Source organism: Euleptes europaea, chromosome 3, assembly GCF_029931775.1.
Source record: "Euleptes europaea isolate rEulEur1 chromosome 3, rEulEur1.hap1, whole genome shotgun sequence".
NCBI lineage: Eukaryota > Metazoa > Chordata > Lepidosauria > Squamata > Sphaerodactylidae > Euleptes > Euleptes europaea.
The window spans coordinates 32,711,736-32,739,172 of record NC_079314.1 but is presented as its reverse complement, the minus strand read 5'-3'; the positions used below and the strand labels follow the sequence as shown (position 1 = coordinate 32,739,172).

General features: G+C 49.0%; 1 protein-coding gene across 1 annotated transcript in view; it reads right to left on the bottom strand.

Moving 5' to 3' along the window:
• Window positions 1-24,234, bottom strand: part of HPCA (hippocalcin) — a 35,217-nt gene extending 10,983 nt beyond the window's left edge. The window contains exons 1-2 of the mRNA XM_056846166.1: window positions 24,168-24,234; window positions 2,633-3,030 (exon numbers count right to left, since the gene is read on the bottom strand). Of these exons, the coding sequence (XP_056702144.1) occupies window positions 2,633-3,010 (378 nt within the window). The 5' untranslated portion in view covers window positions 3,011-3,030; window positions 24,168-24,234. The remainder of the gene's footprint in view (window positions 1-2,632; window positions 3,031-24,167) is intronic.
• Window positions 24,235-27,437: the final 3,203 nt, after the last annotated feature.

Genomic DNA, 27,437 nt, shown 5'->3' with positions numbered 1-27,437 from the left:
ATAAGGAAGAAAAACAACAACAAAGGCACATTTTCCTGGTAGCGTGGCAGGGTTTGTTTGTTTTTAAAATTAAACCAAGAGTCTAAGGTATATTGTCGAAGGCTTTCACAGTCAGAGTTCTTTGGTTCTTGTAGGTTATCTTGTAGGTTATCCGGGCTGTGTAACCGTGGTCTTGGTATTTTCTTTCCTGACGTTTCGCCAGCAGCTGTGGCAGGCATCTTCAGAGGAGTCACACTGAAGGACAGTGTCCTACACACCTGACACTGAGAGACACTGTCCTTCAGTGTGACTCCTCTGAAGATGCCTGCCGCAGCTGCGGGCGAAACGTCAGGAAAGAAAATACCAAGACCACGGTTAAACAGCCCGGATAACCTACAAGAACCAACAGTCTAAGGTATATTTAAAGATACCGACAAAAAAAGGCGGATGATTCCTCAGTTTAAAATCCTCCATGCTGGTTAATATGTCAATATATAAATTGGGCCAAACTGTATTGGTGGACTTGTGCCTTTCACTAGACCTTTAAGATGGTGGGTATGAAGAGAACGTAATTTTCAACACAAAAAGGGTGCCGGGGTGTGTGCGTGCTGAACACAGCGTTGCTAGGCAACTAGGTGGGAGGGTTGGGGTGAGGACTTGAAAGCCAGCGTGGCGTAGTGGTTAAGAGCGGTGGTTTGGAGCGGTGGAGTCTGATCTGGAGAACCAGGTTTGATTCCCCACTCCTCCACATGACTGGCGGAGGCTAATCTGGTGAACTGGATTAGTTTCCCCACTCCTACACACGAAGCCAGCTGGGTGACTTTGGGCTAGTCACAGCTCTCTCAGTCCCACCTACCTCACAGAGTGTCTGATATGGGGAAGGGAAGGTGATTGTAAGCTAGTTTGATTCTTCCTTAAGTGGTAGAGAAAGTCGGCATATAAAAACCAAGTCTTCTTCTTCTCAATGGGGGGTGGGGATAAAGTGGAGATGTTTGAAGTGGTGGCGGGCAATGGCAGCCTGGGCGGGACATCCCCTGCCCCGACCAGTCGAATGGTATCCCTAACTGAACACCAAAGCTCTTTTTGCTAACTGGGCTTAGGGGAAAGGGTCAGATGGGGGGGGGCAGCTCTTGCCCACCCCCTCGATCCACCACCTCACAAGCCTCACTAGCTCCCAGCTTCCCTTTGGCTGAAAGGACAGAGGAAGCCAGCTTGGAAGCGTTTTATCTTGCCCACATAGAGGTCCCTGCAAGCAAAGAGGGTTGTCTCTGGAAGAAATGCCAGTCTCTAGGCCTCAGCAGCTGTTCCAAGAGGACTGCTGCTGCAGTCGTCTTGTTTGTGGCTTCCTAAAGGCACCTGGTTGGCCACTGTGTGAACTGACTGCTGGACTTGATGGGCCTTGGTCTGATCCAGCAGGGCCTTTCTTATGTTCTTATGTTCAAGAGGCATTTGGAGGAGGCTCCTCCTTTTTATACAAGACTAAAAATTAGAGTCAAGCCAGGCTATCTAAAGGGGTAGTCCGGTTCTTTATCCTACACTGCAGTTTATCTGCACACCAGGAGAGAGAAACTGGAAGCTATGATTTCTCCCTGTCCGCCATTATGTGTGACAACCTAATCTATTCCTGTCCCTGGCAGACAGACTCATGCCTGAAAGATCTGTGGTGCAATTCACACAAAGCCTCTCTCTGCCCCCAACTCCGCCTTTTTTCTCCCTCCCCTTCTGCAACTGTCCTTATAAAATGGTGGAAAACTTATTTCCTTTTCCTAGCATCTGAAGAAGTGGGCTCCAACTCATGAAAGCTCACGCTGGTATAAATGTTTTTAAGGTGCCATTGGGCTTCTGTTTATTTATCTAAAGGGAACCTCACCAACATTTGAAAGGGATGCTTCTCTGGCCCAATGGGGAGGACTTGTGGTATTCATCCATCCTTTTACTGCAAACTAATTTTGGGGGGAACCTTTGCTCTTTGACAAAAGTTCCTGGCCAAACTTTGGTTCAAAACAGGGACTTTGTGTGGATGAGACATTATGCGTAGGGTGGAGAAAGTGGATAGAGAAAGCTTCTCCTCCCTCCCATAGTGCTAGAATTGGGGGCCACCCAAATGAAGTTGACGAACAGCAGATGTAGGACAGAGAAAAGTAAGCACATTCAATCAATGACTAACTAAATCATGAAGTTCACTGCCTGTGTATGGAAGTGACGGTCATGGCAGATGGATGCAGAAAAGCTCCATCAATGGCTACTGGCTATGATGACTAAAGAGAAATAGAGGAGTTGGTTTTTATATGCTGACTTTCTCTACCACCTAAGGGAGAATCAAACTGCCTTACAATCACCTTCCTTTCCCCTCCCAACAACAGACACCCTGTGAGGTAGGTGGGGCTGGGAGAGTGTGACTAGTCCAAGGTCACCCAGCTGGCTTCATTGGAGGAGTTGGGAAACAAATCCAGTTCACCAGATTAGCCTCCACCACTCATATGGAGGAGTAGGGAATCAAACACGGTTCTCCAGATCAGAGTCCACCGCTCCAAACCACCGCTCTCAACCACTACACCACACCAAGCTCCCCATCCAGAGGCAGTCAACCTGTGAATACCTTTTTTAATACTCTGGCTCTGTATACTTGCAGGGGGGAAAAACCCGTCCTCACCTGCACAATTTCCAGCATCTCTTCCCTGCTGATGTAGCCGTTCCCATCCAGATCATACATGCTGAAGGCCCACATCAGCTTCTGCTCCAGCTTTCCCCGTGAGGTCACACTGAGAGCAATGATGAACTCTCGGAAGTCGATGGTGCCGTCGCCGTTGGTGTCAAAGGTGCGGAAGACGTGCTCGGCGAACTTGGAGGCATCGCCGTACGGGAAGAAGTTGGCATAGATCTTCTTGAACTCCTCTACGTTGAGTATGCCTGTGGGACAGTCCTTGAGGAAGCCCTTGTACCACTCCTGAAGCTCCAGGTCAGAGAATTCTGTGTTCTCCCGGAGATCTTGGAGCATCTCCGGACGCAGCTTGCTATTCTGCTTCCCCATGGTTGAGCCAGAACCTTTCGCTGAAATGTAGGAAGCAAGGAGTAGTCAGAGTGGAATAACTGTCCAAGTTCACATTCTATTTCGAGCAAACACTGTCAGGCTTTCTTGAAGAAGAGTTGGTTTTTATATGTCGACTTTCTCTACCACTTAAGGAAGAATCAAACCGCTTCTCCATGCAAGCAAAAAAAAAAGTCACCTCATTCGATCAAACTGGACTTCCAGATTATCATGAGTGCTAGAAACTTGTTTTTATTTCTTAAAAACCCGAGCTCTGAATGTCAAGAATTCAGGGTTTGATTTCAGATTCTGCGGATGAGTTCAGTTTACACTGGCCGCAAGAAGCCTTGGAAATAATTTAGAGGGAATATACCAACAGAAATCATTAAGAGCTGAGTAAGTAAATCTAACTGTCTGAATGTTACTCGTCCTCAGAGATGGTTATGCTTCTTCAAACCCACAGGCCCAAGTCAAGAGCATTCCTGGCTCTAACTGCATGTGACGGAGGTTAAAAAACACCAGAGGTTATCTCTAAGGAAACAGGAGTTCAGCCACAGTATGCCTTAAAACAGACTTAAATAAAGCAACAGTTTCCCCAGGAGTCTAAAATGTATGGAATATAAATATTAATTCCTTCAGGTCATTTTAGCATTGGTCATTCCCCAGTGAAGCATGCCCATTGCAGTGGTATCTATTAGCAAGGTAGTATACTGACCCGTGCATCTCGGCTGTGCCTAAGTTGGGTGGGGGGGAGGCAGGGAAGGAGAGAGTCTCCACCAGTGGAAGAAAACTTCCTGTCCCTGCCGAAATGACTCCTCCCCCCTCTGCCCAAATCCCCCAAACTGGCAGACACAAGGGCTGCCAAAGAACACCCTGGCAACTAGAGAGAAGCACGTAGGCATCAACTGGGAACTCGAGAGAGCGACGGAAGCATGGGTGGCTGACCCTTTCCTCCCAAGGATCCTCTCAGTAGGGAGGGGGCTGGAGCTGCAGCACTGATGCCCTTCAGCTTATTTTGCTCCAGTAGCCGTGAGGCTCCCCTTTCCAGGGCCTGGCACTCAGCACCTCTCATTTGGGGGAAACAGCAGCTTAGTTTGTGTGTTAGCTCTTTGGGGAGTGAACATAACATAAGAACATAAGGCCCTGCTGGATCAGACCAAGGTCCATCAAGTCCAGCAGTCTGTTCACACAGTGGCCGACTAGGGGCCTCTAGGAAGCCCACAAACAAGACGACTGTAGCAGCACCATCCTGCCCGTGTTCCACAGCACCTAATATAATAGGCCTGTTCCTCTGATCCTGAAGAGCATAGGAATGCATCAAGACTAGTTTCCATTTTTACTCTCCTCCATGAACATGTCCACTCCCCTCTTAAAGCCTTCCAAGTTGGCAGCCATCACCACATCCTGGGGCAGTTCCACAATTTAACTATGCGTTGTGTGAATAAATACTTCCTTTTATTTGCTTTGTATCTCTCACCCTCCAGCTTCAGCAGATGACCCCGCGTTCTAGTATTATGAGGGAGAAAAGCTTCTCCCTGTCCACTCTCTCCCTACCCTGCATAACTTTATAGACCTCTAACATGTCTCCCCTTCACCGCTTACTTTCCAAGCTAAACAGCCCTAAACATTTTAACCACTCCTCATAGGGCAGTTGCTCTAGCCACCTGATCATTTTGGTTGCTCTTTTCTGCACCTTCTCAAGCTCTGCAATATCCCTTTTTTAGGTGACCATAACTGTACGCCTTCTTTCTCTCCCGTATGTGTGTGACCGCGCGCACAGGCACCTACTGAGCTCAACCTATCTTCCTCTCCTCTCGGCAATTCAAATACCCATCTAAGCTTTATCCCCTCCCATCTACGGCACATGTACAGGAATCTTCTTCCCTTGCACACACTTCACATAGAATCATAGAGATGGAAGGGACCACCAAGTTCATCTAGTCCAACCCCCTGCACAATGAAGGAAATTCACAACTATCTCCCCCCCACACCCCCAGTGACCCTTCATGCCCACAAGATGGCCAAGATGCCCTCTCTCTCATCATCTGCTTAAGGTTAAAATATGGTTCTTCGGTCACTCTCCATGTGAACGGTGTGCCAAAGCTCCTGGAGATCCCAAGAAAGGTTTTCCAATCACCACAGGGAGGGAGGGAAGGTTGTGCAGTGTGGCACAGGACTTGTGGCCATTGCAACACCACACAAAGCTTTGTAAGCTGACCAGACCTCCTTCAGGGACCAAGGGCAGTGCAAAAAGGAGTCAACTGCCATCTCTGGAGATTCCCCCCTCCCTAATGCCGTGGGCCCAGGCCAGGTGAAGGCGCACATGTTTCTAAGACCTATCAAAGACTCTAGACCACGTATTCCAGTGTCATTCCTCCTTCCTCTAACTTTGCCTTCTGTCTTCCTCCCCAAAAGCTGGCTCCACCCCAAGGCTTATTTTGAGCCAAAATTCAGGTCCAGAGCACAGGTGATGTAGAAATAACTAAGACAGCATCTCAGCATCTAAGATAGCATTTCACACCCTGTTGAGGAACTCCAAGCAGCAGCCTTTTACACATCTGCAGTGGGGGGTGGGGCAGAGAAGGAATGGCTGAGCCCCCAGCCCCTCAGAAACCCACCGCGGCTCTTTCTTTAGATTTGTACAGTCCTTGGAAGAAAAGAGGCCTCCACTTAGGAGGAACAAGGAGCAATATTCTCTCTTTGGTAACAGCTTGTCCTCTCAGCTGTGGGGTTATCAACAGAAGATGATAAGAAAGAACAAAAAAAATCCATACAAAAGCGAGATCTATTTCCACCCCGGTCAGAACCCAGATCTCCAGCTAGAAGCTATCAGATGATTCTGCCTTTTGGGGAAGAAAAAAAAAAGGCTTTCCGGAGCAGACTCATTTCCTCTCCTTCTCTTCCTCACAGCGGCCGCTGTCCGTTTTTCAGACAAGCTCAGCTGCACAAGATGAATGGCGGCACAGATGCAATTAGGCCTGGCTGGCCTGAGCGCCGGCCCAGAAAGGCCCAGAGCCGCTGGAAAGCTCTGCGTAACGCCCAAAGGCTGGCTTTTCAAAAAAGACTATCTCTTTGAAATCCCCAAAATGAGAAAAGGCCATGGCTCAGAGAGATCCGTTTTCCTAATGGATGGTGCCATTCAAGCAAGGTAAAGCCCTGCAGTTTTCCACTGAATGCCAGTAACAAAAGCTGAACGCAAACTGGGGAGCCACTGGGCAGAAGGCTAGGGTTGCCAGCCCTGGGTTGGAAAACGCCTGGAGATTTTGGGGCTGGAGGCTGAGGAAGGCAGGGTTTAGAGAGGGGAGGGACTTCAATAGGGAATAATGCCATAGAATCCACCTTCCAAAGCAGCCATTTTCTCCAGGTGAGCTGATCTCTGTCACCTGGAGATCAGCTGTGATCCCAGGAGAGCTCCAGATACCACCTGGAGGTTGGCAACTCTACCGACAGCTGAGCCACGTCTCATCCCCAAGATCAGGTCCATCGGTGGCTTTAAATAAACTTTGTTTAATTACACTACTTTTGATCAAATGAGACTACACAAATTTGCACGAGAAAAAAGTGTAGTTCTAAAGGAGAACAGCCTGGATTTGAACTTAAACAGACTCCTGGTACACTTCCCAGTTTTCCCCAGTTAGAAAAAGCATTCCACCTTTCTCGCACAGGTGGGGATACCTCTTTTAAGATGCCCCATTTCAACCAAGCTTTTCAGAGGCACTCCTATGAAGAAGAGTTGGTTTTTATATGTCGATTTTCTCTACCTCTTAAGGGGAATTAAACCGGCTCACAATCTCCTTCCCTTCCTCTCCTCACAGCAGTCCACTTGTGAGGTAGGTGGGGCTGAGAGAGTTCGGAGAGAACTGTGACTAGCCCAAGGTCACCCATCTTGCTTCATGTGTAGGAGTGGGGAAACCAACCCGGTTCACCAGATTAGGGGAGGGACTGTGGCTCAGTGGTAGAGCATCTGCTTGGCATGCAGAAGGTCCCAGGTTCAATCCCCGGCATCTCCAGTTAAAAGGACTAGGCAAGCAGGTGATGTGAAAGACCTCTGCCTGAGACCCTGGAGAGCCGCTGCCGGTCTGAGTAGACAATACTGACTTTGATGGACCAGGGGTCTGATGCAGTATAAGGCAGCTTCATGTGTTCATGCGTGTTCATTAGAGTCCACCGCTCATGTGGAGGAGTGGAGAATCAAACCCGGCTCTCCAAATTAGAGTCTACCACTCCTAACCACCACACTGCACTAGCTCTTCTCTCTTAATCTGCTCCACCATTACTTTGGGGCACGTTTTTAACAGACTGATCAATCGCTACGTTAATTTTTAACAGATTGATCAATTGCTACGTTAAATACTGCAAGCCCTAATTGTTGCGATGCTTCGCAACCCAAACTTCCCTTTGTTCTTCCTTTGGCTTCTCATGTTTACTAATGACTCTCCGTCCACAGACTCCTACCTGCCTGACAAGTGACCAGCACGACAGCAGTGGTTATAATAAAAATGAAACAAAACACATATTAAATGGCTTAAACAAAACCAACAATAAAACAATAATAAAATAACCAAAACAGACCACTGGAAACAATAAGCAAAATCATAACCCCCATCCCCCCCCACACTTGCCATTAAACATGAGTATGCCATCTGAGATTTGTCATCAAGTTCGGGGCTTGATTTCTCTCAATGGATTCAGAATCAGCTTACGATCCTCTTTCCAAGCCCTGCTCTCTGGGCTCCCACCTCCAGCAGTGAGGCATGTAGCAACCAGAGATACGGAGCACCTCTCCTTTGGAATATCCTCCCTCTTGAGGCCTGCCTGGGTCCTACTTCACCATTCTTTAGGCACTTGTCCAAAACCTTTCTGTTCAGCCAGGCTATTAATTGAGAGGTTCCATCGTGGTGTAGTGGTTAAGAGCGGTGGTTTGGAGTGGTGGAGTCTGATCTGGAGAACCGGGTTCGATTCCCCACTCCTCCAAATGAGTGGTGGAGGCTAATCTGGTGAACTGGATTTGTTTCCCCTCTCCTACACATGAAGCCAGATGGGCGGCCTTGGGCTAGTCACACTATCTCAGCCCCACCTACCTCCCAGGGTGTCTGTTGTGGAGAAGGGAAGGAAAGGTGATTGTAAGCTGGTTTGATTCTTCCTTAGGTGGTAGAGAAAGTCGGCATATAAAAACCAACTCTTCCTCTTCTACTACTGTCTACTCTAGAGGGGCAGTGGCTCTCCATGGTCTCAGACATACATGAGAGAAAGTTGGCGTATAAAAATCAACTCTTCTTCTTTTTAGCTGTTTTTCATAAACGTCTTCTAGTCTGAGGATTGTTTTATGGATATCATTTTAGGCCGCTGAATGCCATTCTATGAGGTTTTATACCCTGGCTGGATTTTATGGCTTGTTTTATGATAGATCCTTCTTGTGTTTTATTTTCTTTGATACCCCACCTTTCTCACCTATGGAGACCCAAAGCAGCTTACAAAGCAGACTGGCCCAAGGTCAACTGACAAGCTTCCAGGGCAGAGCAGGGATTTAAACTGGATCTCCCAGATCCTAGTTCAACACTCTAACCTCTACTAATTAATTAGCTAATTAAAAACATTAGGGCTTTTATTCCATATGGAGCTCAAAGAGGCTTGCAAACATAGACAAAACACGTAGAATAAAATACATTAAAAACATAAAGCCAAAATTTAAAATCACTGTTCAGAACTGCTACTAAACTTAACCAAATGCAGTCCAAAATAAAACCATCTTCAACTGCCTCCTAAAGATCAAAAGTGAGGGGGCCAGGAACACCTTCCTGAGGAGGGTGTTCCCTAATCGTGGGGCTGTCACTGAAAAGACCCTTTCTCATGTACCCACCAAAGGAGCTTCTTTGATTGATGGGACTGTCAGGAGGGCCTCTCTCTGTGATCTTAATTCCTACAGAGGCACGTATGGGAGAAGACAGTCCTTCCGGTAACCCGGTCTAACTTCCTGAAGTGACAGAGATACCCCGCCTCCCGCTGCCTAACCCCATCCCACCAACGCTGCACAGAGGGAGCCCAGGCCTCTGCCTAACTCTGGAGCTGCCGACAGCATCACATCTATACAATCTAGGTAGGGCACCCATCTCTCTGAGGACAGGGCAGGAGACATGCAGCTGTATCGTTCCGGCCTCTTGGCATGCATGTAAGTGGAGGCTTTGGCAAAAGAAGCCTTTGCTGAAAACAGGTGTAGGAAGAGCATATTGCTCTTTTCAGAAGCCTCACTCAAGTGAATACAACTGCAGGCCACGAATACCCAAAGGCACTCCAGCATGGTGGAGTAGTCACAGGTTTGAATCCTCATTCTGCATGGAAGCTTGTCGGGTGACCTTGGGCCCTCTCGGCCTAATCTAGTCTTTCTTTAGTTAAAATGTTTCAACATTTTAGAATGTTAGAGGTTAAATAGGGATCAAAGACATATTCCTGCCCAGTGTATATACTTTTTCTTCTGTATCACTGAACAGTAGATGTAATATTTTTGATGCATTATTGTAATCCCTATTTCCCCCAACCCTTTTCTTTTATGTTCACTCCTTTGTTGTTTTTTTCCCGGGGGGGGGGGTTTACTAGCTGCCTTCCTCCCTTGCGGAACTCAAGGCAGCTTACAATATGAATAAAATGTTAATTAAAAAACACAGTAAAAACAATTATAAAACCCATAAAAAGTCACAGGGTAGTTGTTGTGAGGAGAAAATGGAGGAGAGGAGAATGATACAAGCTGCTTTGGCCCCTCATCAGGAAGAAAGGCGGGATAAAAATACCCATGGACACATGAAGCTGCCTGACACTGTTGTGCCTGAGTAATCATACCTGCATCACATTCAAACATACAGGCAAGCACGCATGCAAAAGCTGTTAGCTGGCAGAAGCCGCTTCTCAGTAACCCCCCTTCCCTGCATAACAGCCCACTCTCCCTCCCCTTCAGCGAGTAACCAGTTTGCACCGAAGAACGCACACACACACATTCCAAGGGCTGGAAAAGTCTCCCCCTTTGCACAAGGAGCGACCCAGGAGCGCCTTCCCCCTCCCCTTTGCAATAAAGCTTTCGCTTTCAAGGGAACACTCAGTAGAATAGACTCTATTCATAAATGTTGCAAAGAGCATACACGCATGCGCTCTGGCAAAGCTAAGATCGACTGTTCAGAAAAAAGTATCTTCTTCTGTTGGACTGTGAAACGTCTATACAATCTTTTGCTGTTGCCCCGCCTCGGTGTGAGACTGGATGGTAGTCCCCGTTGGCTTCAGATCCTGCTTTCACCCAGCTATGGTGTATTGATCATTCTTGAATCAGATTCTCTAGGAATCGGGGAGCACATCAACACCGAATCAGACCATCAGACCATCAAGGTCAGTACTGAGAGCCAGCATGGTGTAGTGGTTAAGAGTGGTGGTTTGGAGCGGTGGACTCTAACCTGGAGAACCGGGTTGGCTTCCCCACTCCTACACATGAAGCCAGCCGGGTGACCTTGGGCTCGTCACAGCTCTCTCAGCCCCACCTACCTCACAGGGTGTCTGTTGTGGGGAAGGAAAGGAGATTGCAAGCCGGTTTGAGTCTTCCTTAAGTGGTAGAGAAAGTCGGCATATAAAAATCAACTCTTCTTCTACTACTGTCTACTCTAGAGGGGCAGTGGCTCTCCATGGTCTCAGACAGATGAAGTAAATAATGAAGTAAACAGAAACGTCTATTCGAAGTAGGAATGCAAAGGCAACGTGTAGGGGTGGGGCATGGAGCTCTCCCAGAATTACAACTGATCTCCAGACTAAAGATCACTTTCCCCGGAGGAAATGGCTGCTTCGGAGGGTGAACTTTTGGCATCATACCCTCTTGAGGTCCCTCCCCTCCCCAAACCCCACCCTCTTCACGCTCCACCCACAAATCTCTAGGAATTTCCCATCTCAGAGTTAGCAAGCCTAGCAATGCTCCTCCGTGCTGGTAAGCCTTGACATCTGCGAAGTCCCCTCCTCAATACATGGCTCTGCTATGAAGTTAATACACCTTTGTCGAGCAGCCTCTCCCCCGAAAGGGAACAAAGTCTGGCCTGGTATCCAGGTAACCAACCACCAGGCCTCGGGGAAAGCAAGAGGGAGCACAGCTGCCCCTTCTGGGAGAACACCAAGTTCTCCACTCCAACCACTGCTCCTGCTGGCCCCACCACCCATGACCCCTTCTGCTTTGCACGATGACATCCGGGCACTAACAGAAACTACAGGTCTCCATCAAGGAGCCTTTGAACAGACCAGGAAAGTGGGCCAGTCGGGTAAATATATATGTCTTTTTAGCGCTGCTTTTTTACTGGTTTTCTTGAGTATTTTTATTATAATTTATTAGCCATGCAGCACTGATTGGGCAGACACGTTGCAATAAATAAAATGATCCCTGAGGTGTTCCTCAGTTTAGAGCGGTTCCTCAGTGGAACAGGCTTTCTCAGGAGGTGGTAAGCTCTTCTTCCCTGGAGGTTTTTAAGAATCAATGCTGATTCTATGATCTCAAGGCAGATCATGAGAGGGAGGGCACCTTGGCCATCTTCTGGGCATGGAGTTGGCCATCTTGTGGGCATGGGTCACTAGGGGTGTGGGGGGGGGAGGTAGTTTGGAATTCCTTGCATTGTGCAGGGGGTTGGACTAGATGACCCTGGTGGTCCCTTCCAACTCTATGATTCTGTGTGTCTGTGTGTGTGGGTGGGTGGGGAGGTCACCTTCCAGGCTGCTTTGGTTGGCAACCACTGTCAGGATTTGAACCAGGACCCCCTAAACAGCTCAAGGGTGCTATTTCACAGGACGAGGGCTTCCTTTCAATTAGCTATGCTGGCTATCTTAAAGGAGACCATAGGCGCAAATGGTTTTTGCCACTGGGGTGAGCATGGGCCTGGCAGGCAGGCGCCACAGAGCATGAGGGATCAGCCAAAGGGAGTGGCATGTCCAAGAAAATGGGACAGGTGATGAATGGTAGACTCATGGATCACCCCACCCGCGTCCAGTGATTTAGTTATAAAATGAAGCACTCCAAGTCTTTGGGGGGGGATCAGTTTGCTGTCTCAGATGTCTGAGCTACACAATACCTCTAGACATTAGGAAGAATTTTCTAACCGTTGGAGTGGTTCCTCGGTGGAACAGGCTTTCTCGGGAGGTGGTGACCTCTCCTTCCCTGGAGGTTTTTAAGAAGAGGTTAGATGGCCATCTGTCAGCAATGCTGATTCTATGACCTTAGGCAGATCATGAAAGGGAGGGCATCTTGGCCATCTTCTGGGCATGGAGTAGGAGTCACTGGGGTGTGTGTGTGGGGGTGGTAGTTGTGAATTTCTTGCATCGTGCAGGGGGCTGGACTAGATGATCCTGGTGGTCCCTTCCAACTCTATGATTCTATGATCCAAAAGCTATACACCAGAAACCCCTGCAACATGGGGTGGTGCCGCTCCCCAACATCATCTGCCACCCTGCAAGAAATCCCAGATTGAGACAATGTTTACAATCAGGCTGAGCACCTTTTCGTTCTTCAGCCTCTGCTCAGAGGGAGAGGTATTCCGCAAACACAGGGAACCACATTATTGGTGCCCCTTTTCCATTGGCAAGAAGGAGGAGAGATGGGCATCCAAAGGGAAAAAAAAAACCCCTCCAGAGGTGGGAGGCAACTTATACCAAGCCTGTGTGCCCTCCTTGGCCCATTTCATGGAACCTGAAATCTCTGGCATTCCCAAGAAAACCCTGAAGGCCCCAAAAGGGCGAAGGATCACCACTGCTGTTGGGAGGGACACAGAAGAGGGAAACCCTACAGAGCTACTCAATGGCCTCTCTTTTGAAACCTGACGGCCACTTCTGAATTCCTCATTCCCCCACAGGCAGGGAAAATTATAGCTTGACCCACCCAGCCGCTGCTGCGTGTAGGCGGAAATTTCCTGGTGGCTTTTCTTCTGCTTGTCATATTGCTGTGACTGCGCAGAGGGTGTGTTTTAAAGCTGCTCTTAAGCACATATGCATTTCCCTCCGCATGTTCTGATTGCACCTCAGGGCATGCTCTGATTGCACTTCAAGGCGAGTCCACACCACTTGAAAGCGCCACTCTAGTGCGGGAGAAACACAACCAAAGGAGTTTCCCCATCTACTTAATCCTGTGAATTCCTAAAGACAATTAACAGCCAAACCACACCGGCTGAGGGGGCACCCCTGCCCTCTGCTCTGGGGCCCTAAAGAGCCCCACTCCCATTTAAGGCCCCGCTCAGACTGGCAGCAGCCCTCCAGGGTCTCAAGTGGAGGTCTTTTACAGACCTACTACCTGGTTCGTTCAACTGGAGGCATGGGGGTGTTGAACTGTTAACCTTCTGCACGCCAAACAGAGGCTCTTCCCCTGAGCCACAACTTTCCATGTTTTCTTTAACCCATTTTTAAAAACTCAAATAAGACCACACAGGCCTTTTATGCTTGGTAATTAGCAGCGTGTTACCCGCATATATTTTTTATTTCTTCACCCTGACTTCACTGCGAAGCCGGCGCATACCTGCTTCGCATTTCTTAAGAGCCCCTTTAACGCGACCTTTTGTATTTGCTCCACCCCCGAATCGAAGCATTCACTGAGGGAAGCATGCAGAATCCCAGCCACGGCTTAGCTACACAAACTATTGCTAATAGCTATGCAAACGAAGGAACGAAGGGAGCAGGGGAGTGAGGGTGGTGGAATTTGTTTGATTTTCTCCTCTTGCATCAGGACAAAGGTCGGATTTAAAAAATCAGAATTGAGCGAGGACCCTGCATAAATGGCCACAGCGTTCTCGCATGCCAGATGAGGTGGGTTCTCCCAGAACCTGGAGCAATTACAGCCGCCCCCCCCCGCCACGTTCACACTGAGTTTGACGCCTCTTGAATTTCTTCCTACACTGCCTATCAGGTCAGGCTGGCCCTAAGGCGCAACTACAGGACAGAGGAAGGCAGGAGAAGGTCAAAGGAAAGAAACACAGAAAGATACCAGGAAGCCAGGAAGGAAGGAAAGGACACCAGCAACAGCTCTGGATGGGTTCTTACAAACAGAAGCAGCCACAGCTTGCCTCGGGGCGACTTGGTCTTGAGAGAAGACTTCTTATTTGGGCTAAAGAAAACATGGAAAGCCTTCAGTGAGGGGCTGTGGCTTATGGAAGAGCCTCTGCATTGCATGCAGAAGGTCCCCGGTTCAATCCTTGGCATCTCCAGTAAAAAAAGGATCAGGTGGCAGGTGGTGGGAAAGACCCCTGCCTGAGACGCTGGAGAGCTGCTGCCAGTCTGAGTAGACAATACTGACCTGGATGGACTGATGGTCTGATTCATTATAAGGTAGCTTTGTGCGTCCTCTTTTCAAGTAATTGTTTCCGATTAATTACATCTTCTAAATTTTTTCTAACAGCATGAATGGCCTGCTCCATTCAGAGCATACTTGATTTTAAAGCAGCGATGAACGATGATGCTCAATTAAAACCGTTTTCTTGGCTAGAGGCTCACCTGGACTTCCATTTGTCTCTTCCTGCCTCTCTCCAACTCGTTGACAACTCCTAAGGCAGATGAGAAGCCCTTGGCCCAGGCCCAGCTTCCTTTCTTAATTTGTACAGCGCCTGGCACATATTTGACAGCAGGACAGGAATAAAGATGAGAGACAGAACTCCCCAACCTTCTACTGATGGAAGCCAGGCCCCCAATGCCAGCCTGATGCTCCAAAAATCATTTCTGAGGTTTGGGTTGGCATGGGGGCGGGGGTTTCTCTCTGTTCTGTTTTTCCTGTTACTGCAAAGACATGTATCTCAGACTCTGACCAGCTAACACAATACTCTCTCCTCTGACTGGCAACAGCTCTCTGGGGTCTCAGGCAGAGCGGGGGGGGGGTCTCCTTTAGCCCCTTACCTGAGATCCTTTTTACTGGGACACTGGGGAATGAACCTTCCACACGCACCCCAAAACAAAAAGCACAGGTCAGAGATTCCACACCAGCAATGAGCAGCGATCTCCCCTCTTACCCGCCTAACTGGAACCAGACAGATAATTTCAAGAGATGTACACCTACCAGTGTAGGTGTAGTGGTTAGGTTGTCGAACTAGGATCCAAAGTTCAAATTCCTGCTCTGCCATGGAAGCTTGCTGGGTGACCTACAGCCAATTACCTGCTCTCAGCGTAGCCTACCTCACAGGGCTCTTGTGAGAATAAAATGGAGGAGAACAAAACAAGCTGTGTTGGGTCCCCATAGAGGGGTAAATTTACATTGATTGTAAAGGAAGTACAATAAAATAAAAAATAAAGATATGGCGACTGCTTAGATGTCTTGGAAAGCGGATAAGACAAAATCATGGAGTAATAGTTCTTTCAATGACTAAATCATGATTGCTAAGTAGAACCTCCATGTCCAGAGGCAGTACATCTCTGATTATTAGAGGCTGGGTAGAGGGCATGCCCTGCTTGTGGGTTTCCCTGTGGTATCTAACCGGTCACTCTCGGAGACAGGAGGCTAGGTTAGATGGGCCCTTTGTGACTTACAGAACTCTAGAAGTAAACTACAATAATAATTCATTTTTAGTTTCTGGAAGATCGTCTCCAAACACATGAAGGACCGTTTAAATTCTAAATAATAGTAACCCAAACCCACTATCCACCTAGAAAAGCTGACATCCTTTCCCACTCAACTCAAGCATTTTTTCAAAAAGGAAGATTATCTCAGAAATCCCAAGGATATTCAGAGACACGGACTGACTGATTGAAGAAGGTTGGAGGGGAGAAGGTTGAGGGGAGACATGATAGCCATGTTTAAATATTTGAAGGGATGTCATGTTGATGAGGGAACTAGCTTGTTCTCTGTTGCTCCAGAGATTAGGACACGGACTAATGGATTTAAACTAAGAGAAAAGTGATTCCACCTAAACATTAGGAAGAACTTCCTGACGGTGAGGGCTGTTCGATGGTGGAATGCCCTGCCTCGGAGGGTGGTGGAGTCCCCGTCTTTGGAGGTCTTTAAGCAGAGGCTGGATGGCCATCTGTCGGGAGTGCTTTGATTGTGGGATCCTGCATGGTGGGGGGAGGGTTGGGGTCACTGGGGATGTCGGGGGGAGGTAGTTGTGAATTTCCTGCATTGGGCAGGGGGTTGGACTCAATGACCCTGGTGGTCCCTTCCAACTCTATGATTCTATGATTGTTTCAGTGCTTGAAATCATTTATCAACGACCTCATAATAGCTCTGAGCTTCTCAAGGTGGGGAACGTGTTTGGTTTCCACTGGGCAGAGAAGGTCAGGGACCTAGAGTGACCACAGGGGGGCAGCAAGGCTCCTGGACATTTGGATCAAACTAGACATGGGGGGAATTGAACACATTAAGCTGCCTTACACTGAAATCAGACCCTTGGTCCATCAAAGCCAGTACTGTCTACTCAGATCGGCAGCAGCTCTCCAGGGTCTCAGGAGGAGGTCTTTCACATCACCTACTTGCCTGGTCCCTTTAACTGGAGATGCTGGGGATTGAACCTGGGACCTTCTGCACGACAAGCAGATGATCTACAAACTGAACCACAGCCCCTCTCCTCTCTGTGTATGTTTGTTATTTATGGGGCAATCTATTTTTTTTAAAGAGCATGCGAACAAGTGCACCAAAATTCTGCAACTTTGCCTAACTTAACTGCGCTACCAGGAGGAGTCTGGGAAGTTAAAACGGTCCAGGACGATTCAGAGTTGAATAGCCTCTGCTGCCAGCACCCTTAGGGCTTCGCCCTCTCCTGGCTGCTAACAGCCCATCGGGAGCTTTCCCAGTCACCCAAAGGGTCAGTCGGCCTGTTTACTGTTCTCTCCAGTGCTTCTGGCGCTTTTCTACCAAGCCTGTTCAGCTCTAGCATTGGAACTAGATTGGCAGAACAGTGCTGGAAGAAAGAGGGCACCGTGAGGTGAGGCACCGGAGGGGGCAGTTTATTGCCCCTTGTTAGTGCACTGTCGTTTTGCGTTAAAAAGAAACCCCAGGGGGCAAATGAGGAGTGCAAACATGGAAAATACAAAAGGAAGAACCCCCCCCCCAATGGATTTTAATGTTGTTCCAATGTGCTTTGGTCCTGAGATGGATGACCCGGGATAGCTTAATCTTTCCAGATCTCAGAAGCTAAGCAGGGTCAGCAGTGGTGAGTACTTGGATGGGAGACCACCAAAGAATTCCAGGGTTGGTACAGCGAGGCAGGCAATGGCAATCCACCTCTGCTCATCTCTTGCCTTGAAAACCCCATGAGGGGTTGCCATCAGTTGGCTGCAACCTGACAGCACTTTACACACACACAATGTGCTTTGAGATTCATTCTACTCATCGGGCAACGTTTATTGTAAAGGTGGTGCCAAAAAAAAATTGCAAATGCCACAAGACACACGTTTTGGTAAAAATAAACATGTTCCCCCCCCCAATACACACACCTTACCCATGAATAGGTAGGTAAAAGGTAACGGTCCCCTATGAAGGACCGGGTGACGTCACATCCCGACGTTTACTAGGCAGACTTTTGTTTTACGGGGTGGTTTGCCAGTGCCTTCCCCAGTCATCTTCCCTTTACCCCCAGCAAGCTGGGCACTCGTTTTACCCACCTCAAAAGGCTGGAAGGCCGAGTCAACCTTGAGCTGGCTACCTGAAACCGACTTCCATTGAATAGGTAGACTTAAGCATAAATAGGAATAGGACTCAAGGTTCAGGGAATCTGGATAGATGGATATTGTCATGCAGGGCTAAGAGAAGCTGCCCCTGCTGAAACGCCCCCTTTGGGGTGATTCTTAAAAGTGCAGGTACTGCATCGGGTCACCCACAGAATCTTATTGGGGCCTCTTCCATCCACCCTGGGTGTGGCTCCCTCAGGCCCCACCCCGGGAGAAGAACGTGGCTGGAAGGCAGAGCCTTTCCGTCGGAAGCCGTAACAGAAATGGGTCAGCTCCCTTTTGAGAAAAGGTTTATTTTCAGGGAAGAGGAGGACACGATTGCGGAGACGCAGCCAGAGAACCTTTGCCCGGTTCGTTAATATTTCAAAAACATGTTCCAGCCACCTCTGCCAGGATCGGCGGTCCTGGTACCCAGGGTGTTTCAAACCATCTTTGCTGATTCTGAATGGGCTTGGCAGAAAAGGCCCGGTTCGGCAAGGGTGGATGAATTTTAACCATCCCCTCAAGAGGAGATGAGGATACCCAGCACCCCAGCTTTCTTCCCCTTGGCACAGGCTTAGGGCAACGTCTGGAAGTACCGACCTTCTTGCCCTAGAACTGAGTGCTGGCTGAATAGCACCCTCTGTGGATAGGCAACTCTGAACACTACAACTGGGTTCTCTGCAGAACCAATTTCCCCTCCCCTCATACGGAAAACAGCAATGGGGAGGGGGGCACAGACTGGACTTCTAGATTATGTTTTATTGGCTACCAGCTCATTCTTGTGAGAGGGCTACCTGGCTCCAGACCACACCACAGCTGCCCTTGCAAGACTTTCTGGACTACAATGGCCATGGTTTTGACCGATACCAGGTGACCTATTTCTTTCCCAATCCTTTCAACCAGACATCCGTGCCGTTTCCTTCTCCCTCTCCCACAAGGCCTCTTTTTTACTACTGCCACCGAGCATATTCAGAATCCCAAGTTTCATTCATTTTTTCACAAGTCTCTAGCTCTCATGGTCAAAGAGCTAAAGCTCCAATACATAAACGCTGAAGGATCAGAGACGTTTCATGATGATGATGATGATTTGGTTTTTATATGCCAACTTTCTCCACCACTTAAGGAAGAACCAAACCGGCTTACAATCACTTTCCCTTCCCCTCCCCACAATAAGCACTCTGTGAGGTAGGTGAGGCTGAGAGAGCTCTAAGAGAGCTGTTACTAGCGCATGCTCACCCAGCTGGCTGCATGTGGAGGAGTGGGGAAACCAACCCGGTCCACCAGATTAGCCTCCGCCATTCATGTGGAGGAGTGGGGAATCAAACCCGGTTTTCCAGATCAGAGTCCATCGCTCCAAACCACCGCTCTTAACCACTACACCACACTGGCTCTCAGCCCTTTGGATGCTGGCATTACATAGGGTTCATCCAACGCTGCCCTTACAAACATCCCCTTAAAGATTATGTAACTATTCGAACTATAATGGAACTATTCGATGCCCACCCCCATCCTGCCATACAGGAAGGGCCCTATTCAGCTACTCACCCACAGAAGAGGAGACACAGGAATGAGGACCAGTCACTGAAAAGATAGAATTTAAGCAAGAGAGCTTAACAGCTAAATGCCCACTCCCTACAAGACCCCAGATTTGGAGCTAATCGTTGAATGTTGGGTGGACAGCAAGAAACTTACTCTCAGCTTTTACCCCATTAATACGCCCTGCATTGCCCCCAAAGAATGGCCAAAGGTCATACCTAGACAGCCTAGAGTCTTGCTTTTTCGGCTATGGGCTCTGCTGAGAGAGCCAGCGTGGTGTAGTGGTTAAGAGCGGTGGTTTGGAGCAGTGGACTCTGATCTGGAGAACCAGGTTTGATTCCCCACTCCTCCACATGAGCAGTGGACTCTAATCGGATTAACTGGATTTGTTTCCCCACTCCTCCACATGAAGCCAGCTGGGTGACCTTGGGCTAGTCACAGTTCTCTCCAAACTCTCTCAGCCCCACCTACCTCATAGGGTTTCTGTTGTGGGGAGGGGAAGGGAAGGTGATTGTAAGCTGGTTTGATTCTTCCTTAAGTGGTAGAGTAAGTCAGCATATACAAACCAACTCTTCTTCTTCTTCTTCTTCTTCTTCTTCTTCTTCTTCTTCATCATCCTGGGCTGACACCACAAATGCTTCCTAGTGAGGGTGTGTGTGTTAGGAACCGGTGTCCCTGGAAGAATGTTGGCTATCTCTTGCCTCTCCCTCCTATTCGGGATTCCTAATAAGGGGCTTGGGTGCAGTGGAGAAAGGAGCAGCCCCATGTAAGAGAAGAGAGCGGGGAGGGGCTGGCTGTTGGGGGGGAGCATAGGACTACTGCTCCTCTTCCCTATGCTCACAATGAAGCCCCAGGACTTGGAAACAGAAGAGCCCTGCTGGTTGGGGCAGAGCGTCCCTGCTTTTTCCACCAGTGGCCAGGCAGATGCCTCTGGGAGCTGATATGGAGGCCACAACCCTCCCCTGCAGGATCTAGAGCGTCACTCTCCTGCTCCACCAAAACACACATGCGCATGCACACGTACACTGTGGGCGCATCTCGGTGCCACATTTGGCGTTCTCCAAAGGTCTCCTGATGTGAACTCCTGCGTGCGGCAGCACAGAAGAGAAACGAATACTAAATTGCTTATTCAAAGTCCACTTAATTTAACTGGGGATAAACCTCTGAGCCGGGTCCAGCTGGAATCCAGATCTCTTTTGAGGAAAGTTACATAAATAGCCTACCTCAGTGGAGTGTTGCGAAATGCACATTATGCGCCTATCCCCACCTCTGTCTGCTTCATCCACACCAAATGTCATGGATATACTGGTATGGCTGCTTTGGGGTTCAGAACCGTTCCCCACGATACAAAAGACAAGGCTGTAGATTTTTGGTACTATTTCGGACTGAAGATTGGGGAACTACATTTTGGAATGCTGCTCCATGGGAAAAAACAACAATAATGCCATGTAGAAAACTAGCAGATCAGGGAGAAAAAAATGGAATACTCTGCTCCCTGATGTCCTACTTTAGAACATGCGATGAAACGGGGAAGATTTAAAAAGATGACCTTCTCATCTGCAGCCTGAACTGGCACCCTACAGAAAAGTGATCATCTCGTTCTGCATAATGTGTAAACCACATCTCTGCCACTCCCCAGTGCACAATGAATTCCAAATCCTTTCCTCAAACTCTCTAAGGCAGGACTGGTGGGAGGAAAATATCAGATTTCTAGGTGCCTGGCTTCGCTCCCCTGAGACTTTCAAAAACGTTTTGGGTAGCTCGCCTCTCCCTTCAAAAAACATTTCTAACGCCATCATGTAGCCTGAAACTGCGACACATTCAGCCAAAGGGGTCTTCTAGAGACAGCTTTTAGCTCACACACACACACACACAAAGGCCGAGAGATTAACCATCCACAGAAGGGGAAAATATTCATCCAGTACCAGAAGCAAATTTTCAAGAAAACACAGGTTTTAACTGCTACTCCTGTGCAAAGATTCCTCGCCCCCCAGTCCTTCATTCAACTCGCGCCAAGATGAGTGGAAGCAAAATCATACCTGCTTTATAAAGCAGGCTGGAACGCAATGGCAAACCACCCTTCTTGCACAGCCCTGTCCTGAAAACCCAGCCCCGGGGCCTTTTTGTTTTTATACAGCAACAGTGGGAGAAAAGCAGTTTAAAGCTCACTGGATGCAGTGAGACTTACTTGGAAGTAATCGTGCATAGATGTCTTCCAAAAATAAACTGGACAGAAAATGAGGCATACACAACACTATGCCTCCCCCCCCCCCAAATTATCTACCCACTGAAATTAGAGATGGGGAGGGAAGCATCTCCTCCCAAAGCAACGGTGGCTTGCACAGCAACATCCCTTTTCCCATCCATTCCAGATCTTTGACCTCTGATCCTTCTTCTAACCAGCCACATCCGAGATTTTCACCTTTTCTGAGAGGCGCTTTGCTGTTTATTTAACACTTAACCCTGCACACAACCTTTTAAAAACATGAATATGTTAAAATTGCCTGACTGGATTAGACCCAGGGCCAGAGTCCGTTCTCCAGTGGTGGTTCAACATGAGTACATTTTCCCCAGGGCTTTTCAAGGGTCTGTGAGAGTGAGCATTGTGGGTTTCATCCTGGGAATGAGACAGCCCAGGCACACTTGGTCCTGATTTGGATTAGGACCACAGCACATGAAGAGAAGGAGCTTTGGTTTTTCCTCTCGAGCCGTTTCCCCAGCCCGAAACAGACCTTATGAGAAAACCTAGGTGTATCCCATCGGTCCGCACAAATCCCCCAGTGGGACAAATCAGTACCCCTGGGGCCACTTCAAAAGTATGCATAGGACATGCTGAAGCCCCCTCTTCCTGTGTGAAGTGGTCCTGATCCGAATCAGGCGGGCAAATGCCTGGGATTAAGTTCCCGGCGCAGAGCTCACAATACACATGTTTGATTATGTGGACCCCGAGGACCATTCCCAAAACAGAGCAGGGAGGCAAAGCTTCTCCTGTTCTCTGCTCCCGGCATGTGGCACATACAAGGATACTGCCTTTCTCCACAGTGGGTCCATTTAGCTCTCATGGCTAATAGCTGCTGATGCATCTTTCCTGCATGACTCCGGTTAAATCTTTTTCTTTTTTTTTAAGCTATCCACAATGGGGGTCTCCATCAGCACAGGTCGCAACATTTTAGAAATTAACAATGCGATGTGTTAAAAACACTTCTTACAGCATAACACAAAGAAAGAGAGAGAGAACATAGGAACTAGCACACTGGGGCACAAACCTGCTGCTTGTTATTTATTTTATTAGATTTATACCCCGCTCTCTTTCCCAGCTAAGGAGCCCCGTGGCGCAGAGTGGTAAGCTGCAGTACTGCAGTCAAAAGCTCTGCTCACGACCTGAGTCTTCCAAGGTGGGTAAAATGAGTACCCAGCTTGCTGGGGATAAAGGGAAGATGACTGGGGAAGGCACTGGCAAACCACCCCATAAACAAAGTCTGCCTAGTAAACGTTGGGATGTGACGTCACCCCATGGGTGACCTGGTGCTTGCACAGGGGGCCTTTTCCTTTACCTTACTCTTTCCCAGCTGGACTGCTGTTTAATAAAAACGACAACCCAGGGAATTTAGGTGACGTACTGGCAAGAAGGTCCAGGAAAGAGCTCGGGCGTGAAAACTGCACTGCACTTTTTCATTTTTTTTGCAGGAGGGCTGTCTCTTTCTAACTCTTGGAGGCTTCCATTGGAAGGTTGTGCAGGCAGGCGATGAAATCTACAATTGTAAGAGGGGAAGGGATGCATGAAGTAAAGGCACACGCATCATCCAGTCATACAGTGTGCAAGGAGAGGCAGCCCACCCCAATGGAAAATGTCCACTTGCCTCTCCCCACCCTTCATTTTTTTGCTAGGGAATGAGCACCCGGCATCCCCAGCTCCAGTCGTGTGCATGGAAATCTGGGGGGGGGGGGGGAAGAGACAGAGAGACAGAGACAGACAGACAGACAGACAGAGAGCTCTTTGTTCCTCCTCAAGGGATATGCAGCTTCCACTACCAGATGGGTTTTACTCAACATCTTTCTCACTCTCCATCCTCTGGCAATTCCTAAACTCCCCCTATCCGCTGGGAGGCATTAAGCATCGCATTCACAGAGATGATGTACTTAATCGCTGGGAAATCCCTGACCCCCTTCTCTCCCCATGGGGATGTCGCACCCTCTATGGAAGCCCCCGCCCATGTCTCCCCATCCCACTGCAATGCCCATATGTAAGGCCCCCTCCCCATCAACTGCAAGCAATAAGTAACCGATCAACAAGGAAGGGGTAGCATTGGGGGGGGGTGCACGGGTGGAAATAGTCAGCCCCCCCCCGCATCCTTGCTCTTCTCGTGGGTTATTCGGATTCTAGGTGTAAACGGAGGAAGCCCCCACCCCCACCCCGCGATTACAGTTTACGGGCACGAAAATCCTCCCATCGATTGCAATTGATTGCAAAGCATTAATCGCAAAACAATTAATTGCAAAACATTAATTGCAAAATTAATTTATTGCAAAGCACTAATTGCAAATAATTCAATTGACAGGCGTCGCGGGGGAGTGGCAGCTCTCCCCGGTTCCAGTCGCTTCTTGCGCCTGCACAGGGTGACGGGCGCCCCCTCCTCCTCCTCTGCGGCTCCCATGTGGACAGACCCCCCCCCCTCCATCAACTGCTATTCCCTGCAATTATAAATGATAAGAAACGAAGCGGTATACATTTCGGAGAGGCGCCTGCGTGCGCGGAAGGGGATCTCCCTCCTCTCCCCCCCCCCCAGCCCGAGGACAGACTCCCCGCTCAAGGGCTTCCCTGGTCCGCCGGTCTGCAGCAACCGCGTGGAAATCCGGGGAGGGGGCTTCGTGCCTCGCTCGCCCCCCCCCGGTGCAAATTAAGGCCCCCCCTTGCTCCGGGGGGTTGCAACTTCCTTAAGAGGCTCGCCTTGCGCCCAACTTCGCGCCCAAGCAGGGCTGCCCTGTCCCTCCCTACCTGACCGACGGAGCGAGCGCCTGCCTGCCTGCCCGGGCAGCGTCCGGAGGCTCCCGCACAGGCTGCTGCTGCTGCCGCCGCTGCTCCTAAGCCCGCGCCAGCTGCATCCCTCCGCCTCGCCGCCGTCCTGCTCACAGCCGCTCGATCCGGAGCGACCAGGCGCTGCCTGCCGGGGCTTAGCGGCCGCGGAGGGGGGGGGGTTGCCAGCTGGTCGGGGCGCTTGCAAGTGCGACGCGAGGCGGGGGGGACGGGAAGAGAGCAACTCGCTTTGCCGGGGGGGGGGTCTTCCCGGCCGGGCCGGCCGCCGCCCTCCGCTCTCCAAGCCCCCCCCGGGCCTGGGAGCCTCGCCGCGCTCCCTCCGGGCTCCGAAGGCGTCGGGCCGCCGTCGCGCCCCTCCCCGGCGCACCCCCGGGGCCGGGGTGGTACAGTCCGGCGGGCGCTCAGCCTTCAGGGCTTGAATGGGATTTTTCCGGGGGGCGGAGGAGGGGCGCGGTGATGGACGGGAGGTTCCTCTCCGCTCAGGGAGGGCTGGGGTCTGCTTTGCAGAGCCGGCCGTGCGCAGGGAAGATCGACGCGGCTCGGGAAAGCCAGGCTCGGGGCTGTTGAAAGTTTGCGGCTAAATAAGGGCGTTTCACTAAACACACACTCCCACCCGGGATCCCCGTTTCCCTAGAAAAAGGAAACGGGGGTCCCTCGGGGGCTGTGACTCAGTGGCAGAGCATCTCCAGTTAAACAGTGGTTCCCAACCTTTTTTTGACCAGGGACCGCTAGGACTTTTTTGTTCGGTGCAGGGACCCCAAGGTTCAAAATAAAAATTCAGAGAATTTGAAAATAAACTTTAATCATAACTGTTAGTTAAACATTAAACTTAGAATAATATTTGAATATATATTTTATAATAGAGAACTTTTAATTGAAAATCAATGTGACTTTTGAGCTTGCATCCTTTTTACAAGCTGGGCAATTCTGGGGCGAATACTGTTGCTCAGAACGACACGAATATCATCACTTGCTTCCAATCAATTTCTGGACCCCTGGTTGGGAACCAGTGAGTTAAAGGGACCAGGCAAGTAGGCGATGTGAAAGACCCCTTCCAGAGACCCTGGAGAGCCGCTGCCAGTCAGAATAGACAATACTGACTTTGGTGGACCAAGAGTCTCAGTCAGTATAAGGCAGCTTCATGTGTTCCTGTGCGTACTCTGCCTTTGACCTCACTGGCTTCGGTTGTGGCTTTCCATGAGGGTTGCCATCTTGTTTCATTGCCTTGCTCCTATGCCCTCTGCATAAATGTAGACATAAGTGAGCTGTTTTGGGGAGGGGCTGTGGCTCAGTGGTAGAGCCTCTGCTTGGCATGCAGGAGACCCCAGGTTCAATCCCCGGCATCTCCAGTTGAAGGGACCAGACAAGTAGGTGATGTGAAAGACCTCTGCCTGGGACCCTGGAGAGCCGCTGCCGGTCTGAGTAGACAAGACTGACTTTGATGGACCGAGGGTCTGATTCAGTATACGGCAGCTTCATGCGTTCTTGCAGCCTTGTACCAAAGACCGGTATAAGCACAATCCCCAGGACAGTTGGCTGCCTCCCAAAAAACCAAGTCTCACCCAATCCCTAATTATGAAGTAGGGTACAATGCTTTATAAGAGCCTCCTGGAACATATGTGTAACCTATGAGGGGAGGGCTGAGGGGCTCGAGCCCCTCCCCCCGGGCAACCAGTGCCCACACAAGGGGCTCAGTTACAATGGCAGCTGAAGCACAGGGCTGCCCTACCTTCCTTGCTGTATCATATTACAATTTCCATGATTCTTTGGGACCTGTTTGCTAATATGTATTTGTGTGTTTATTAAGAAGTTACATGTGTGTTAAGGGCTGTCAAGTCACTTCCGACTCATGGCGACCCTATGAATCAATGTCCTCCAAAACATCCTATCCTTAACAGCCTTGCTCAGATCTTGCAAACTGAGGGTCGTGGCTTCCTTTATAGAGTCCATCCATCTCTTGTTGGGTCTTCCTCTTTTCTTGCTGCCTACCACTTTTCCTAGCATGGCTGTCTTTTCCAGTGACTCTTGTCTTCTCATAATGTGACCAAAGTATGATAACCTCAGTTTAGACATTTAAGCTTCTAGGGTCAGTTCAGGCTTGATTTGATCTATAACCCACTGATTTGTTTTTTTGGCAGTCCACGGAATCCATAACACTCTCCTCCAATACCACATTTCAAAGGAATCTACTTTCTTCCTATCAGCTTTCTTCAATGTCCAGCTTTCACTCCCCTACACAGTAATAGGGAATACGATGGCATGCATTAACTTAATCTTGGTGGCCAGTGACACATCCTTACACTTCAGAATCTTTTCTAGTTCCTTCATGGCTGCCCTTCCCAGTCTCAGTCTCCTTCTGATTTCTTGGCTACAGTCTCCCTTTTGGTTGATGATGGAGCCAAGGAATAGAAACTCTTCAACAATTTCAATTTCCTCATTTTCAACCTTAAAGTTGTGTAATCCTCCTGTAGTCATTACTTTTGTCTTCTTGATGTAGGAATGTTTAAATGAGGCATTCCATCACAGAAAGTCTGGCTGATGATCATATTTACCTGGAAGTTCACAGCATCATCTAATGGTGTTTTGTTTTGTTTTAACAGGGGCTCTTTCTGTGATGGTCAGATCCAGCAAAGATACAGGTGGTACCAAGACCTCAGTTACACAGCCCGGATAACCTACAAGAACCAATACAGGTGGTGGCTTGCCAACCTCCAGTAGGGTTGCCAGCCAGTAGCTCAGGCTTAGGAGAAGCTGTGTTGAACCCTCGGTGGTCTTCTCCATGTGTATTTGTATTAGTTCTAGATTGGCGACATATAAGCTGGGGCATTACTGAATGATTTTCCACATACAAGATCGTCGCTGAACATGTGCAAATCAAGTGGCAAGCTGAAGAAGGAGTCGAAATGTGGAAGTATCTGGAATTCACGTTCTTGTCTGATCCTGTGGGGTTCTCCACCCTGCCGGGGCTTTCCTTTGGATTGTCTGTGGTGGTCATTCACGTTCAGCGTTCTCACTTCTGAATATTCTACCACATGAACGTTTGATTTTTTGAACCCTTCTTTGGACTTTATTTCTTGGTGGTGCATTGAACTTATCCACGAACCCTGTTGGGGGTCGTTTCATGTTGTATGTGTTATGTATAGTATATATTTTATATTGGTAGAGTAGTGTTGTAATAGCATAATATGTATGGTTGTTTAGTTGCATATGGATTATAGTTATTTTCGAATA